Source organism: Eptatretus burgeri, chromosome 16 (assembly GCF_056783735.1).
Source record: "Eptatretus burgeri isolate ZD-2024b chromosome 16, Ebu_testis_v1, whole genome shotgun sequence".
NCBI lineage: Eukaryota > Metazoa > Chordata > Myxini > Myxiniformes > Myxinidae > Eptatretus > Eptatretus burgeri.
The window spans coordinates 821784-841139 of NC_140976.1; the positions used below are offsets into that span (position 1 = coordinate 821784).

General features: G+C 41.4%; 1 protein-coding gene and 1 pseudogene across 4 annotated transcripts in view; both read right to left on the minus strand.

Annotated features, from left to right (window-relative positions):
* Positions 1-6002: 6002 nt before the first annotated feature.
* The window catches only part of LOC147010297 (uncharacterized), a 62913-nt gene continuing 49559 nt past the window's right edge, over positions 6003-19356 (minus strand). For 2 of the 4 annotated variants that reach the window (XM_085860699.1, XM_085860697.1), the window contains 4 exons: positions 17990-18128; positions 11327-11465; positions 10624-10828; positions 6003-6543 (listed from right to left, as the gene is read on the minus strand). In XM_085860699.1, coding sequence (XP_085716825.1) covers positions 6288-6543; positions 10624-10828; positions 11327-11465; positions 17990-18128 — 739 coding nt within the window. In that variant the 3' untranslated portion in view covers positions 6003-6287. Of the gene's footprint in view, positions 6544-10623; positions 10829-11311; positions 11466-17989; positions 18222-19356 lie in introns of those variants that run through there. The other 2 variants (XM_085860695.1, XM_085860698.1) reach the window with 2 other exon arrangements.
* LOC147010298 (uncharacterized) lies at positions 11514-17971 on the minus strand (annotated as a pseudogene).

The window sequence follows — 19356 nt, forward strand, 5'->3', positions numbered from 1 at the left end:
CTAATTTAAACTTATCTCCTGTTTGTGCTGCCACCACCTTTCCAGGGAGACCATTCCATGCATTAACTACTCTCTGAGTGAAAGTCCCCACTTTCCTACCTTGTTAACTCTCCTCTCCTTTACTCTCAGGTTATGGCCCCTCATCCCATCACTGTCTACTCTGTTTAATAATTCATCTTCACTTATTTTCTCTCAACCTTTCATTACCTTAAACATCTCCATCACATCTCCTCGTAACCGCCTCCTTTCTTGTGAATAAAGCCCCGTCTCCTCCAGCCGCTCCTCATGGCTGAGTCTGGCTTGGTCCGGAATCAATCTTAATATCCCAACGTTGAACCCTCTCAATGGCATTGATGTCCTTCCTGAACTGTGGTGACCAGAACAACACACAATATTCTCCATGTGGCCCTCAATAAATTCCTGTACAATGTTAACACCACTTTTGATTCATACTTGATCCCCCTCCAAATACAACCTAAAACCCCATTTGCTTTTCCTGTAGCTGCCTGGCAGTGTGCTACCTGTTTACCTCCCATATCCATTACCACCCCGAGATCCTTCTCCTGTGTGACATGCTCCAAAATTACCCCTTACATCCTGTAATCTCTATTTTCATTGTTCTTTCCCATCCCCAACACCTTACACTTGCTAAGGTTAAATTACATCTGCCAATCTTTTTCCCAATCTATACAAGTATCAATACTTTCCTGAATCTGATCACCACCCCCTCTGCTATCCACCTTACCCTCCAAGCTTTGTGTCATCTGCAAATTTGGAAAGCCTACTCTTCACCCAACTATCCAAAGTATTGATGTAAATAATGAATAATAATAATGGTCCGAGTTCTGATCCCTGAGGTACCCCGCGACTTGCATCCTCCCAGCAAGACATCCTCCCACTCACAGCCACTCTTTGCTTCCGATCACTGAGCGAGTTTGCAATCCAATCAGCTACCTGACCAGCCACTCCACAAGCCCTCACTTTCGCGAACAACCTCCAATGTGATACCTTATCAGATACCTTCGTAAAGTATAGATATACTACAGTATGTCCACTGCCTTTCCCTCATCCACTGCTTCATCGAACTCTAAAAGATTTGTGAAACAGGAACTACCTTTGGGAAACCCATGCTGACTACCTTTAATTAGTTTGTATTTGTTTAAATGGTTCCTCATCTTGTCCCTAATTAATGTCTCCAACACCTTCCCCACAACTGAGGTCAAACTAACAGGTCTTTCATTTCCCAATTCTTTTCTGGATCCTTTATTAAATAATGGTGTTACATTTGCTACTCTACAATCCTCCAGGACTGGTCCTGACTCCAGGGAACTATTGACAATATCCGTTAACATCTCGCTTACCTGCTCAGCCACTTCCCTCAATACTCTGGGGAACATATTATCTGGACCCGGAGTCTTACCGACTCTCAGATTACTTTGCTGTTCCTTCACTTCCTCCACTCCAACCTGGATCTCCTGTAAAAGCCCTTCCTCACCTCCTCGATATATACTCTCAGCTGTTGGCAATTCTACTGACTGTTCTTGTGTAAAAGTTGAAGAGAAATACCTGTTTCATAAGCCTGCCATCTCACTTTCCTCACAAACCACTCTGCCGGTGCTATTCCTCAATGGGCCCACACTGGGATATAATATAATGGGATCCTCAATGGGATATAATTAAAGAAAGCCTTGATATTATGTTTAACATGCATAGCCATGTCCTTCTCATCCTCTCTTTTGACTTTCCGAGTTATCTTCTTCACTTGCCTCTGTTTACTCCGATAGTGACATAAATCTACCTCCAGTCCTGTTATTTTAAACCTCATAAATACCTTCTCCTTCTCCTTAATAGCATTCCTTATCTCACTGCTCAACCACCCTCGTCTCTTTCTGTTTCGAGTTTTACACCTCATTGGAATGTACTGACTCTGCACTCTCCACATTTGGTCCTTGAAGGTTTCCCATTGCTCTGATGCTAATTGTCCTGTCGTTACAGTCTCCCAATCGACATCACCAAACTCTCTCCTCATACCCTCAAAGCAGAAAGAAGAAAAGTTTTCGAGCAGAAAAGCCATTTGCATAAAAGACAAAGCCACTTGTGTACATCCGTGTTCGGGACGAGGGTCCGTACAATTGACCAAATTCAACGTAAAAGTCCTGATAAACTGCACATTCATGTTTTAGTGTTCATAATCAGGTTCATGTTTTAGTGTTCATGTTCTGGTGTTCATGTTCAGTGAATGTCGGGACAGGTTAAGGTTTTTGACCTTTATGTTGAGGTCAACTGAGGATAAGGTTGTTGACGTTTAGCCTCTTGACCTGTTGGTCTATGTTGACCTTAAAAATAATTTGCTCGTTGAAAATCAGTGACCTGGATTATAAATCAGATGAAAATTGAGGATTTTAGAAATACCACCAATGTTGTTGACCTTTGGCTGATGTTGACCTTTTGGCCCATGTTTACCCCAAAAATAATTGGTGGTTGAATTCAGTAAGCTGACATGAAAATGCTGTTCACATTTCTAATCATTCAGATGAAAATTGAGGATTTTAGAAATACCACCAATGTTGATGACCTTTAGCCAATGTTGACCTTTTGGCCCAAATTGACCTCAAAAATAATTGGTGGTTGAATTCAGTAAGCTGACATGAAAATCCTGTTCACATTTCTTATCAATCGGATGAAAATTTAGGATTTTAGAAATACCACCAATGTTGTTGACCTCTTCGCCCCAAGTTGATCTCAAAAATAATTGGTGGTTGAATTCAATAAGCTGACATGAAAATCCTGTTCACATTTCTAATCAATCGGATGAAAATTAAGGATTTTAGAAATACCACCAATGTTGTTGACCTTTGGCTGATATTCACCTCTTGACCCATGTTAATCTCAAAAATAATTGGTGGTTGAATTCAATAAGCTGACATGAAAATCCTGTTCACATTTTTAATCAATCAGATGAAAATTGAGGATTTTAGAAATTTGACAAGTTTGTTGTTCTTTGCCCTCAAAAACAATAGTCTTCTTGCACATGACAAACTCGACCATGTGGGGAAGTTTCATGAAAATTGGATTAAAATTGTGACCTGTCGGCGATAAACATAAACAAAACAGACAAACAGAATAACGCCCGCAACCAACCAATATACTTGAAACCTTCATTGATGTTTCGCAAGTAAAAAACAGACAGGGGTGAGAACAAAACCCCAACCCACCTTTGGTGGTGGAGACAACGAGAACAGCACTATTCAGAGAGCATACCTCCGCCAGGTTGAAGTGTTTAGGTTTTGTTTTACACTCATCGGCTGGATTTGAATCCAGAGCTGAATCAAAATCTTATCATTTCGTCCTTATCACATTTCGATCAACAACTTCTTGAAATATCCTGCTCACAGACAGACAGACAGAAAAACATAGGGGCAATGCACCTGGGTGCTCATCTGGTAGTGGATGGATAAGATAAACAGGGAACCACTGGTAGGCATGGAAAACCCACAAAATATGTAACAGAGAAGAAAGTAAATAACGATGGATTTCTTTTTTAATGCTGTGAACAAACTTTGGTCAAGATTGTGGTCGTTTCATCAAAATTGTTTGTGCTTCGACAAAAGAAAACAAATACATATTTTGTGGGCCAACTCCCCCGTAGAACCCTTTAGACCCCAATCTTTTTAATGTTGTGAACAATCTTTGGTACATCCCAGGTGACAAAGGTTGTGGTCAAGTTTTATCGGAATTGTTTGTATGTGTCGTTTCTGAAAAGAAAGCAAATACCTATTTTGGGAGATATGGTTTCATGGTTTCACATTCGTACAACAAGGTGTTCAACAAGGTGTACAACAAGTTGTACATTCGGTATTCCGAATCGTAACATCAAACGAGAGGAGGTGTTTGCGGAGTTCGAACTTCTGCATGCTCAGCTAGTCCAGCACGTACCAGTATCCAATGAGGCAAACGGAGAACTTCAAGTCAGACTCGCCGATCTCACTCACGCTTACTGTTGGATTCCAAACGATTTGTCCGATTTCCATATGCAGCTTGATTGCCTGGTCGCAATACGTGAGCTCAAATCCAATGGTGAAATCCAGGTTTGCAGACCAGATAAAGGCTCCGGCATGGTTATTCTGTAAGAGTGACTACGTTGAGAAAATGGTTGTGATTTTGAGTGATATGTCCAAGTTCCAACATCTGGGAAATACAACTGAACGTGACCACACATCTCATTTGGATAAACAAATGGTGAAAAGACTCTCCGACTCTCTGGAAAGTCCTCTATCTCTTTGCTGATGACTCGACCCTCTGCCATGACATTCTTCACTCTTGTGACGAACACCTCTTCCCTCTCTTCATACCTTGAAAAAAAATCACAATCTGGTCAAACACTTTGAATATGTCTCAACCCTGAGAAATATCTATCTATAAATCGATACCTCTCTGAGCATACTGCAAACCCTTCCATCGACTTCCTCAACAATCTGCTCGAAGAAGTTCATTCACTCAAACTCTTGGGTCTCACTCTCAGCTGTGTTCTCTCTTGTGAAAGCCACTAACCCCAACTCCCCCCCTCCCCACCCACCCCCCACCCCCAGAGGTATCTGCAGGATACACGAGGTCCACCAGCAACCCCTTTCTTGTGAAAATTCCTAAATCCCCAACCACTGCTCACATCGACTCATTTGTTCCTTTTTTTTCCTGCCCGTGGTTAAATCTCATCCTTCCCTCCGGGTGTTTAAGACAGCTGTTCACCACCATCTCAAATCATCCCCAATCCATCAAAACCCATGATATTTTCTACACCCGTTAAACCACCTTACACCCCTCCCAAAATTTGGCTTCTGTATCCATCTTGTCTACCTCTTGCGGCGTTATCCACAAACCTCATTTGTTCATTTCCTGTATCCCTTGTTTCTCCGTCTGATCGTTTCCTCTTTCTCCTGCTGTTCCTTTTGTTATGTTGCGTCCTGATCCATTCTGGGTTCAAGCTCTTACACGATCCTTGACGACGTGTACAAAAAACGTTTTATACACACACACACACACACACACACACACACACACACACACACACACACACACACAGTATCTATCTATAATTCCAGGTGTGTGTGTGTGTGTGTGTGTGTGTGTGTCCGCTGTTTCTCGACAACCACTGGTCCGATCTAATTGAAACTTGCCAGGTATATTGCTGGGGCGCTGAGGATATGCATTTTCAAGGTTTGATATTATTCGGACAAGTGCTTCCCAAGTTCTGGCCATTTATTTACCAACCAATGACAGGACACGTTGCTGCGTAGGCGTGGCCAATGGGGAAGGGAAGCTCAGCCGCGTTCCCCATTACGGGTGACAACGTACGGACTTCTGGATAGTGAATTCTAATAATTCACGTACGGCTTAATTCAATAATTAAAACGTACGGCTTTGTGTATTCCAATAATTTCTCGATTTCTTATGCGCATTTATAGATAAACACAATGCCCCAATCCAGTCGTCGTTTACGAGAGCGAAGGAACGGCCTGTGTCGTTGTTTGAAAGTTTTTTTTTTTGCACGTGCGTTTTTTTTTTTCTTTTCTTTTTTATCTTCTCTTCTCTTTGTGTTTTTCCTTGCGATGACATTGTGAAAAGGCAAAATACGTTGGCGCTAATTGAATAATTGGCCATTAAAACTAAATTGCGAATAATCAGAACTGCGATATTCGAACTTCTGGACAGTGAGGACTAACTGTATTCAAATATTTTCTCGATTTCTGATGCGCATTTATAGATAAACACAATGCCCCAATCCAGTCGTCATTTACGAGAGCGAAGGAACGGCCTGTGTGGTTGTTTGAAAGTTGTTTTTTTTGCATGTACGGCCACGCACGTACGGTCACGTGAGAGCGAAGGAACGGCCTGTGTGGTTGTTGTTTCTGGCACAGGTTTGAAAGTTTATTTTTTTGCATGTACGGCCACGCACGTACGGGCATGCACTAGTTATGATAATGCAAACAAATATCACTTGAATGTAAATCATCAAATACGATGTTTATTAAATGAATGAATACAATGTTAACATCAATAAATGAGTGGAAAGTGAATACAAGGAAACGAATACAATGTTAATGCAAACAAGTAACAAACAAATACAATGTCAAGGTAAATAAAGAAATAAAGCACGTAAATAAAGTAGGATGGTAAAGATAAAAAGAAATGAATGACCTCACACATCTGGTCACAAAACTTCAAACAAACTCCTCCATATGTGCACATCGATCGATCTTCGAACCTCTCGGAGCCAACCGGTTGACAAATCAAGAATGGTTCCCAGCACTCTGGAGGCGCAACTTGGTCGAGAACGCCTCACTGAGCAAACGCATCGCCTCACCGTGCCCCTTTCCAAGGTTGGCTTTCCGTGTCTCTGCATACTGGTCCTTCACAAATTGTGCAAAAGGTGTGAGCGGTGCAGCACGGCAAGGTGTGCCCCCTGGACTCTCGAGCCGCAAGCTTCCACCACACAACCGGCAGTGAAACCGGTTCACGTCCAACGACTTGGAATGTCGGCCGATGCTGCAGTCATCAGAGGGTGAAACGTACAGGTTCAGTTACCCTGGAGTTTGTCATAACAATGGACATTTGTTTGGAAATAGAATTATAATTTCAGTTCATTTTACGACACACAGATGAGGTCACTTCACAATCTCATACATCCCAAAATGGTTCTTACTTGTAACTGATAATTAAACTCATCATCACGAGTTACCTGCACCAAGGAGGCAGATCCACTGGTATACAATAAATTGTTGTTGTGCGGAGGTTTGGGGGTGGGGGTGGGAGAGGGGGGGTTGCCGTTCGTGGGGGTTGCCTTCTCTGTGAACCGCAAATCCAAAAACTTTGGGGGTAATGGGGAAAATAGGGTTCAGGACCATAGCTTTAATTGTTTTTTCTAAGCTGTACCGTTAATTAATGTGTTTGTGATGTTTATTTTCATAAACAAAAGCGTTATCAAGAACATAAAATAAAGTGTCTTATTATTTCCTATGCAATCTGTGGTTACTGGATCCATCATTGCGAGCAGCACAGCTGTGCCGCTGATGCAGTGCCTCGTTTCCAGCTGGCTGGTACTCATTTCGCCGACCTCCGAGCGATGACGGGCTGAGTCAACCCACCTGGTGTTATTTAACGGCTGAAAAGGGGCTCAAACTCAAGACCGCAAGATCGTAAAGCAGCCCCCTTCACTGCTAACTCAACATCAGGCTTATTTTCCTGTGTTAAGAACATTAAGTTTAGTTTTCTTGAGATAATAAGATCATAAAAAACACCTTTAATAATGACGATGACAAACTTGATCCAATAATGCGATGTTGATGATGATGATGATGATGATGATGATGATGATGATGATGATGATGATGGCGACGATAAAGACGAGTTGATGAAGATGATGGTGATGATGATGATGATGATGATGGAGAGTTTGACGAGGATATTGTGTTAACGGAAAATTAGTTAATTAATTTGGTGAATAAATCCCCATGAACATTTCATCACCGATGCACATGACCATATTGGCGGGCTCCTCTTCACTCATAATACACAATCCCACGTGCCATGCCATCTCATGCTACATGTCGATATGTAACATGGTTCTTGGGAGTACGACGAAGGCAATTTGTGTGAAACGGTCTTCAAGTATATAATTCAATTTGAATAAAGACGTTAAAAGGTTTAAAGGTGTGTAGATAAATTAATTCCGGTTTGTACCACCATTTTCTCCAGCGGCTATTGCATCACCCTATTGAACGCGTTACATAAGTTTTTCCATTGTATCACCACCCATGCCATAACTATCCGTCCCTCCAATCTTTCCACTCTGACCACCAGCTTGCAGATCTCTTCCAATACTATTATTAACACGCCATTACTCCTTTCATCCCAACCCGTGTCCAACAGCTCGTATTCTCCTACCAACCTCCTCACCGTCTCCTTTACATCTGGTCTCCTGCAAACACAACACTACCAACCTCCTTCTCTGCATCATCTCCAGCACCTCGACTCCTCTCCCCCACATTGATACTACTTAGCCGGACCTCACTTCCAAACTGCTGCCCACCTGGCAGAGGTAGTTCCATCTTGAGATGTTTGGGAATGCTCTGGTCATCAATCAGCAGCGCTGCCTGGACCCACTAAACCAAACCTGTTATCATCATCCAGTGTGCTCGCACGCACACACACACACCGCTCTCTCCACTCGGTCCCCGCCTCCCCCTGCCCAACCCTCTCTCTCCCTCCATACTTGACTGCACCCCATCCTCAAGGCACTCATCCCTACCTCCACCCCACTCACTGCCTCTTCTCTTCCTCCCCCCTACCCCTCCCCTTCCTTACGTCCCACTCTCCTGAATACATTGAATTTTGCTCATTCAGCTACCAACAAGGAAATAATTTTCACTCAATTCTCTCACAAACATCCCAGTTTGATCATCATTGATCACACATATGGGAGCTTGGCTGCTGGGTTGCTATCATTTTGTTGAGATGGGACTATGCCGCTGATGCTGTGCCCCAATACCAGTACACTGGTACTTATTTCCCTGACCTCGGAAAGATGACAGGCTGAGTCAACCTCACCTGGTCTTAATTCAGCAGCCAACAGGGGCTTAAACTCAGGACCCCAAGATCCCAAGCCAGCCACCCAAATCACTAAACCAACACCAGGCTACAATGGCAACTCAGATCACTAACACAAACAGTTCACCAACTACCATTATCGCCCATAAAGGAACGAATACAATCCGAGCTTTTTTTCTTCAAAATGAACGATCTCAAATATGCAACTCGTCTTATTTTCACAGGAAACTTGCTCTTCTTATTCCTCAAGGAAGCATAAACGAGATGGGGCGCAGTGTTCGAGTGCAACGTTTGTATAATTCACACAGCCATGGAAGACCAGATTAATACAAGTGTTTTGAGGGGTGGTGGGTTGGGGGGGGGGGTCATGCGTCATGTACTGGATCAGTTTACCGGAATCACCCTCGCTCGTCGAGCAAAACCGGAGCATTCACGACCCCTTTATGTTTTCGGCACATATCTTGACTTGGCAGCTACTGGGCTCAACGCCATAATGTCTGCCCAAAAGACCTCGCCGAGCACCCCCTGTTGTGTGCTCGTGGCCATTATAATTAGATTACATTTCCTGTCTGAAGTGGGTTTTCGTTATATTGAATTGCGAGTGTACTTATTTATTTATCTGCCAGTGAGTCTCTTGTCCCGGGATTCTCCGTTTTTTGTTGTCCTGTGCCTTGTTGTAATAAACAGTTATTTGAGTTTGGAGCGGTGACCGCCCATTGCAGACTTAGCACGTGAGAAACCATTTTGGTACGGCTTTAATGGCAAATCACCGGGGGAGTTTAAAATTGGTCATGTTATCTAAAAAAAACGACCGGTGGAATGAACAATTCTAACCACCCCCCTCCAACAGGGGGTTAGTAAACACACACCATGCCATGTGTGACGTGTACAAGGGAAAGCTGCAAGTTGTCACAAACAAACGAGTTTTAAAATATTGATTTCATTTGAATTTATAACATGAGTCCCGATGCCTGCCACATCTTTGTCATCCCCCCCCCCACCCCGATGAAACTGAGTCGAGAGCCTGACGGATTTATTTAATGCGGTGGTGGTGCAGCCTGAATAATGGCCAAATGGCCTCCTCCTGGGTCAAACCTCCTTGTTAAGATGTATTGGTTTCGTTTCAACGTGGTCACAAACTTCACCACGACCAACAGACATCATCATGTTTTGTATTTGTGTGCAGTAGTACAATTGAGCCTTTACTTCATGCAACGTAAAGACGGCACTTCCGTATTTTCTGGGAAGTCCCACATGGGAGGGAACGGCGCTGGGAAAATCCAACATGAACAAAGGATACTATTTCTGTATTTCCTGACAGACAGACATCCTCCTGCTCAGCAGACATCTGATCACAGCAACGCGCTTGCAAGCTTTTGTACCCGGCTAACTTCGACAAAAATCCCTCGTAATAAAAACTACCGCTGGAGTAATTCACATCATCATGGTCATGATGCGGGAGCATTGCACCGCACGCAGATAAACTAGGTCAACAAACTAATCGGCACGTCGGAATAGCACCTACATTCCCAATAATTGTGGAATGTTTATCCGACGACAAAAATACGGAAACCTCCGTATCGGGTCGGATATGGATTTCCAAAAACATGCGGAAGAGTTCCACCCGTGCAATAATACGCCAAATTATTTCCATCCAGCCAATCAGCCTCATAAGGGTGAGACCGCATGCTTTACGGCTGTTGGGTCTTGTCGCAACACAGGCATTGCAATGCTGCTTGGCAGGAACTTATAACCAAGTAATAAGTGAATATTCCGAAGTTTACTTCGCCTTTACTCATCCCCAAGTTATTTACTCATTCAGAAAATGGCAAAATCCGCAAACACGTGGAAATTTTTCATTCCTGCATGCATAAACGCACAAAACCAATTTTTTTTTTTAAAAACATAGAAAACACATGGTCAGCAAAACGAAGATTCCACTAAAATATGGAACTCTGAATCACAAAAAGTGTGTGTGGAAAGGTGTGCGAAGACGTGGTGGAGTTTGTGAGGAAGTACCTGTTCTGGCAGCTTGTGCAGCGGTAATTATATTTGTAACGGATTTGGTACGAATGACAGCGCGTAATGGGAGGTAGCTCGGGATGGACCAAGCAGGCCTTGTTCGCAAACAACTGCCACATCTGGCCATGACCATCTCGAATGCCGTACAGCAACCACGAAGCCGCGTGACACATCTCGTGAATGAGGGTGTCGCGCAGTCGGTCTAAGGGTAAAAACCAACAATCCACACTTAATGAAGAGTTGTTTGCACCTCCTCACAGTCACAGCACAAAGTCATAACAGTTGATTCCACAACCTTGGGCTCCAGAAACACCCTCTTTCGATCTCATGATCTCAATGAAAATGTTTGAGGACTTTTATTCCCAATTATATCCATTAAAATGGACTTGCTTTCCTGCCAAGTAAAAAAAATTCCTCACATGCAGGCACATGTCTGTCCACGTCTGCCATTTTCCCCTGGATAACAAATCACGTTTTGCTTTTGAAAGTGAAAATCATCTCCGTGTGATGTGGAACGGTCTCAAACTTTCAAAACAAAATTCAACACCAACACAAATTGCTTTCAATTCTCCACGAAGAACACAAAGTAAATCGGTTTTCACACATAAAAGCAACACGTACCCAACATTCTCAAAGAGTTTGCCTCATTTACACCATGTTCACACGATAAATAAAACGTGCACACCTCGCAGGGACGTACCAGCTGTGTCGCACACCTTCTCAGAGAGTTCGATGCGAGCAGATCGTGATCTGTTCTTTCCCAACTGCAAGCTCGAGATGCAGTGCCCAGCCGTCTTACGGAGTTTTCGGTTCCACGTCACTGGCATATCATCTGGGAGCTTTCATCATGAGAAACAGGAAAGTCTGAGCACCCCAGTGCACCATTCCCCAGGTACCTTATTCTCTCTCTGCACCTGACACCTGAACCCCCTCACAACCCAACCCCCACTTATACCCCCATCTTCTCTGAATCGCCGACCTGATCAATCTTGGTTGAAACCATCAGATTAGGTACTCGTACAGCAAACCAGGTCAAAAATTAGTTCATTCTCCTCCATAATTAACTATTTTTATTATTTTGCTTGTCCGTATGATTTTCAAATGTAGAGAAATTAGCAGAATTAAATAAATTCACTCGGGGTGGGGATGGTGGGATGAAGATCAAATGCATCCAACATAGACCGGTCAAAATAGGCCATTTTAGGGTCAAACCCACCACAAATTAGTAATCAAACCACAATAGTAATAGTAATAGTAATAGTCAAACCCACAATCATTCAAGTTTTTTTCACTCCAAATATATCATAGAATGACATACTAAAAGTCACCTTAAATCGGGGCATTGGAACAGCTTCATTTTGACCTCAGTTTAAGGTGACATTGAAGAAAAAATTGACAGCCAAAATATAGGGGGAGGGTATAGTAACATGACTATATCATGACAAATTACTGTCCGATTCTCAATATTAAGATATCAGTAGATTCACAATAAAATTACCTTTCAAACAACACCACAAGTAATGATGGAGAGCTAAAATTAACACCATGACAGAAGAAAAACATTTCTGCCTATCACTAAAAATTATCGAATTTAGACATATATGTTGACATTTTTAAATTCACAATTTTTTAATTTCCAAAGTAGGTCCGCAATTGGTCTGAATATCTATATACATGTTTTCTGACTGTCACAGTTTTTTTTTAATTTTGCCAATATGTAATGTAGTTTGTGAGATATAACCAATTTACTGAAGATTGAAGGAGGGTTAACATATTCCAAAATTCTTCCCTTCAAATGGCAATTTCGGCTTGTCATATGACTGCAAAACCGCAACATATTTACAGAATATAAAGTTACCAAGATAAATAAAATATGATGATAAATCATTATACAGATAAAACACAATTATTTTGTTCCTGGAATTTCACGAATCAATATTCCTATAAAAGAAATCAGACAATTAGTTTATGCTAAGAAGTTTGGAATCCTCCTGGGTGCTGATATGTTATACTTTATCTCCATTTATTGCTATGGAATTTAAAATAGCAAAAACACGAAACTATAAAAAGCTATTCTTGCCAGAAGTACTAAGCTACTAAAAGCAAATATACAACACATTTTGTAATATGTACATGTGAATCTTAACAGTCCAATTCCAGGGTAGCCATTTTCTTTTCAATACTACATGTAACGAGTAAACTAGTACTACACTATTTGTTAAAACAACATAACAATCACTATTTTATAGTGCTATCAAGAGCTGACTTATATATCTAATGAAGAAAAATAGATATTTTAAACTACTTCAAGTAAGTCACTTCTAAACAACACCTTGAAAAAAACAGTCACAAATTACACATGATAATACATCCTCAGCGTCACTTTCTGGATCAGGCAGGATTGCGTTCGAGCAGTGAAGGCCTTTACATTCTCCACATGCTGGAGAACATTCTAGGCCAAATTTTCTACATGAGCATCTCTGTGCACTTCAGTTAGTTCTGCAATTGCAGTTGAAGGCTTCCATAAGATTGTCAGGTGCAGGCTTCAAGTTAGTGTCCACAGGCACCATCTTACCATTGATGATCTTCCATCCCCAATCCTCAGCACACATTTCAACCCCACTCCATTGTTGGACCTGATGATAAACACGTTGGCTATGGTACTGGGTTGCTGAAGATGTGGGGGGCAAGATACGAGGTTGCATAAATGTTGTATTGGTTGAAACCTTCTGGTAGAAGCGATGCAAACGAAGTGAGTCCAGTTTCTCACCAGTTTGACCATTGTACAGACACACCATGGCACTTTCACCTGCTGTTACAATGTCCTTCTGTGTTGCTTGAGGGTTTTTGAAAACAGCAGCCTGCTGCCGAAAATATGCACTTGACTTCAATTTCTTTAAAGCTACTGGTTTTCCAATGCCAAATACTCTGGATGTGGTGTCGCATCTCAGTATGGCATGAGCAAACAAAAGATTATCACAAATATGGTCTCCAAGTATGTCTCGAACCAGTTTGATGTTCCAGCACCTTGGGATCTTTTTTGATGTTGACTTTGGTTCTGGTCTGAAATAGATGTCATCCACTGTCTCTGATGCCTGACTGCAAAGAAGTACAAGTAAGTCAGTGTCATCACCAACAAGAACAGTGTCCTTGCTATCAGCTGATTTAATAGCAGTTTGTGTGATCAGGACATCTGCATCTCCTTTTGCATGCAGTACATCACAAGCATGCAGTTCAAATTGTTCACCTAGTAGGTTGATAAATCTCTGTTTGTTGACATTGTTTGTCAAAAACTGATCTTTCTTCATTGGACAGAACATGTCACTCGTGAAATGTACAGGGACACTGGCGTCTGATTTAGCTCGCTTCTCATGTGTAACATCTATGGTACATGGTCCATTTTCATATCCATCGAAGACTATGATGGCATGGTTGTATTTATCTGCAACATACTTTATGTAGTGGCTACAGATTTCATCATAGGTCTGTCCAACTTTCCATGGAATTCTATGCAGGAGTGCACCACCATCAAGAACATATTACACATCATTTGAAATACTAAACATGCCAGAGAAATTAGATGGGAGTTGGTTCCATAGAGCATCTGCCAGTTGTGATTTATTAGGTGCAAGCAGTACATTATTTGTTTCAAAAAGTGATGGAGGGTAACTGCAAAGCTCATGTGTAAATGTCTCTTGCAAATCACCAGCTTCTTTTCCTGCAGTAAGCATACGCTGAAAGAGCAATAACACATCAATAAATACAGACTCTTTGGCTGTTTGCATGGTCTTCGCCTCTACAGTCACAACCTGATTTTTTTTCTTGAACACATAGTCGAACACCTTGTGACCAATCATTTCATTTAAGCCTTTGTGTTTTCATCCATCCCTCTTGCTCTTGTCAAACCTCCTGAAGTCTTCAGGCTTCTCATGAGGACCTGCTCAATCACAAGATCTGTTGAAAGCCCAGCCCAGTATTGGTCTGAACGACGGACTACATGAAAGCCATTTCCAAAGTGCTGCTGCACTTCAGGATGCTTAACTGGTAAGTGGGTAAGCTGCTGGAGGTATATATGCATTGATTTAGTGCATAGGTTGTGACCAGCAGCAGCCAGATAAGGTAGCATATCATGCAAGGTCTGCACATGCAAATTCCAGTCACCAGTACATTCTGACTTTATGAAGTTTCGCATATCTACCATTCTCATGTATGTCATCCAAAACTGTGCTGTTCGATGATGCTTTAGTGAATCTGTGGCTTTCTTCATTAAAGAATCTATCCACTCAAAGATGTCTTTTGAGAAAGCACTTTCCAACACTACTTCTTTCTCTACCAATGAATCATACAGTTTCTCTACCTCATGCAGATCAACTGTAATGCTATCCATATCTGAAGAGACAATTTCATCAACATCTGATGACAGTTGCATATTTATCTCTTCACTTGATTCATCCATCCTTGTGCTGCATGACTACGCTTCCAAAATTAGTGTTTGTCTCCAGCTCAACACCATCACTATTGTCATGCATCTGATATATACATGTAATAGGAACCAGAGTGCCAAATGCCGTTGAAGCAAGCATGGTATTTAGAGCTGCATCCATGAGAAGATGTCCACGGAAGGCCCTGTCATATGCCTTTCCAGTCATCATGTGAGTGACTGTATTTTCAGCATATATCAGTTCAAGGCATCGTCGAAGTTCTGAGCCTGCCATAATATGTCCAATTGCCCCGAGAAAACTCATCAGTGTGTGGAAGCCACCCAGCCGCAGTACAATTCCATGTAATTCACTGTCTTCTGGCTCATTCTCAATTATGGTCAAGGCTTTCCACCACAAGGGCTGGTCAAAGGTGATTATTGGTGTTGCATTGTATCGTTTTGCATGGTCATACACAAAGAGGAGGGTGGAATAAATACAGGAAATATCACCAGGGTTTAAGTCAATCATGGGCAAGAAGATCACAGATGACTGCCCTGGATATGTGCCTTTGTGCACAGCCTGCATCATTCCAGACCATGATGGTCGTGGAGATTGTACTGTAAGATATATCTTCCAGAGGGATGAAAGTGTGAAGTTTTGTCCTGTTCCTTATTGTCTTTCAGCAACTCGTACTTCAAGTCTAGTCCTCTGCAAGGAGATGTTGGGTGTCTGATATTGATGCGTCTGACAGCTGCAACATCCTCCATTGTAACAGATATCCGTGGCACTTTACTTGTGGACTGCGTACTGGGTGTCACTGTTGCAATTATGCCCATGCCATGAAAAGTATTCAGGCCATCAATGGTTCGAACATTATCTGCCACATATTGAATGAACTGACCTTCTCTATAATTTGGTATATCTGTTCCTTGAGCAAGTGCTGCACTGTGCTCAAATTTCTGTACTTCATAGTATGAACTAAAAATCCATATGCATGAAGGGTGTGTATGAGGAATTTCGATGCAAAATGATGATGCAATTGTCTGCCTAAGCTTATTTGTCAGGGAGCTATCAATGCTCTTGGATGAATGCACTGCATTTTAGCTTGGCCTAGTGATGCAACTTTTGAATTGATATCCTTTCCTACTGCAAGGGTTTGAAGCAGAAGTATCAATGAATTAGGTATACATGACATCGGCTTGTCAGTAGAAGATATTTCAATTGAGCTTGGATAAAATTCCTGTGGCTGCTTCACTAATTTTACATCACTTTTAATAAGTTTGGCTGCGGTTTCTATAATTCTTAATTTCTCTTCATCATGGTCATAACTTCTTGGGTTTGGGGTAGAAGTCATGGATGATAGAAGATGCTTTATGTCGAAATGTAACCACATTTTCTTTTCCACTAATCTCAGTGATGGTTATCCTGTCTCCAAAATGTTTCTCAAGTCTATGTTTCATGTAGGTAAATCCACATGGTTCAATTCCAGTCTCAACTAATATCTCTTCCATTTTGTTTATAATATCCTGTATTGAGATTTGTTCCTCATCATTGACCTCCAAATACATGGCCACCTGATTAAAGGCATCTTCCCTTGCCGAATCAGGAGGTCAACCCTGCTTAAATCGTTTCGGTTGGATTTTATCATCTGCCATGAACTGTTGTGGTACCTGCTTTCCTGTTCTAAAATTTGTTCTGCAAAGGTTGTGGTATACTGCATCTGCAGCATGCAAATCTTGTGCAAACTCAAGTCGACCATTCACAATTTCTGACCACAAATCCTTGCGTTCATTGCAACACTTCTTAATTTTATCTTGAAAATCCATTGATCTGATTGGAATAAGTTTCTGACTTTTTACCTTGCCATGGAATTTATCTGGATGCCCACAGAATATGCAGTTATCTTTATAAATAAATGTATTTCCTGTGGATTGGTGTGTACTTGGTGTATTACTGGAAGAAACAGAGTCACATTCTCGCTTTCTGCTGGCACGAGCTATACACTTTGGAGAACAGAAGTCCTTTCTACACTTGACATGCACAACTTGTCCAGGAACAGTACTTATACTGCTAGACCGCAATGCTTTAGCTTTTGCAATGCCTTCACATACTTTGGTTCCAAACATTGCAGTTTTTTGTCCACTCAATACAGGTTCCTTACAGAAGACACACTTGTCCATCTTTAATAGATTACTTCAACCTGAGAAAGAAACAAAAACATCATCAGAATTTTAAATAAAGATGTTTCAGACTTTTATGTGAGTGAGAACCTTTTCAGAATTCTCACCAATCCCCTGGAAAAAAAATTTGCCCTACCCCCACACCCTTCTGATTCTCTCTCCCCGATGCATATTTAATTGAACAGCCCTCAGCCCCTTTCAATCATTAGTACATTTATTGTATCTTCTATGGCAACCACAATAACATAGGACAAAGTAAATAGATCATTCAGTTATCTTTACTGGGGAATTAAATCTGAAATGGTCATACATCCAAAAATAACTATTTTGGTCAAATTCTCCAAACATTATCAACTCTAAAAACACTAATCTTAGGTCAATACTATTACATCTGGTATTGTTAGAAATGTATTTTCATTATGAATCTGTTGATACCTCTATATTCGGGATAAGTTTTGCATTGTTCATAATATTACCATAAATCGAGACCCTCCCCCAAAATTTCATTTTATGATATTTGTGGGAAAATGCTGCCTCAAAAAATGGAAGTCAAAATAGAAATGTTCCAATGCTCCGATTTAAGGTGACTTTTAGTTTGTCATTCTACAACATATTTGGAGTGGAAAAAACATGAATGATTACTATTGCAATTTGTGGTGGATAATCACTATTTTGACTGGTCCAACAATGGGAGTGTTATAATGAAATGTGTGGGGGAAGGGTGGTGGTTGTAGTTAAAAAGAAAAATTAAGAGAGTCATACCTTGCCCTCAAACACGGAATCGTTGTACAGGCAGTAGAGCCTCACGGTGAGATCTTGACGGGATTGACGGAAATGTCGGACGACAAGCGATGACTGTGACACCATTTCTAACAGGAAACATCCAGGGAACTTGCACAGTCTGCATACGCAAGTAAGGCGTAGTAACATGTGGTATCGTAGTCACCTTAAATCTCACGATGCTCAGCGACCATCAAAACAAGGCAAGTTGGGCCTGAAATTGGTGCACAGCAATTGGACATTCAAATGTATGGAAATAGATTTACTTACTTCATAAAAGTACAAAGTGATTCAACGATAGACTGGTGGTGCAATGTACCCCACGGAAATCAAGCGAACAGACCCCCTCATAGTAGGACAGGCAAACAAGTACATTAGATCCACTTGGGAATGACCTTTGATGGATTCCCATTGGTACGCGTATTATCCACAGAGTAGGTTTCCAAAAACATTGCCAAAAAAACAAAAACATATTTAACCTCAAACGACAACGATCATAGACTAGAAGAGCACTCGGTAGAGAGAATACCTCCGCCAAGCAATGCCTGACCCAGGAGAACACCGATGCTTGTGGTGGGTAATGCTTTTGTATCGTGGGTAATCGATGCTTGTGGTGGGTAATCTCCCAATGTTTTATTTAATATCACACCACATTACGTTTTTGGCCCCATCTCACAACGGTGAAGAATTACCTTGAAAAATTAAATAAATTCTTATATCAGGATCTGGATTCATATCTTCACCCAAATCAAATCAAATCGTCCTTGTCACACACCTAACGCGTCCATCAAGTTTCGTCCGAATCTGTCCACGCCTTTTTGAGATATCGTGCTCCACATCGTTTTTGGCCCGATCTCTCAATGGTGAAGAATCACCTCAAAACGTATTGTGTATGTTTTATAACTAAATGTATTTACTTAAGCAAAAGCATGAAACTTAACTTTTTCTCCTGTTCGGACGATTATATCGAGTTAAGAAAAGATTAATTTTCAGAAAGTGGAACTTCATTGAGTGTGATGCCGTGCTCTGTTTTTGGAGAAAAACCTCCTTTTGCAAGCCATGATGATACAGTCCACAGGGTTTCTTTTTTTCGGCAGCGACTTACTCAGTTTGCTTTTTCACCAATTTGTGCGATCTGCTTTCAAGACAAAATATTCATATAAATATACCAATAGTTGCTGTAATGTATTAATAGGACATATATATTTTTGCTTTAAAAATGTTTTTCTCAAAAACCACTTGTACAATCAAAGCAAAACTTTTGGAGGAGGGGCTTCCCGTAGAAACTATTATATTGACAACTCTGATGTCATAGGTCATATGGCATGACAGCTATATTGAATTAAAGG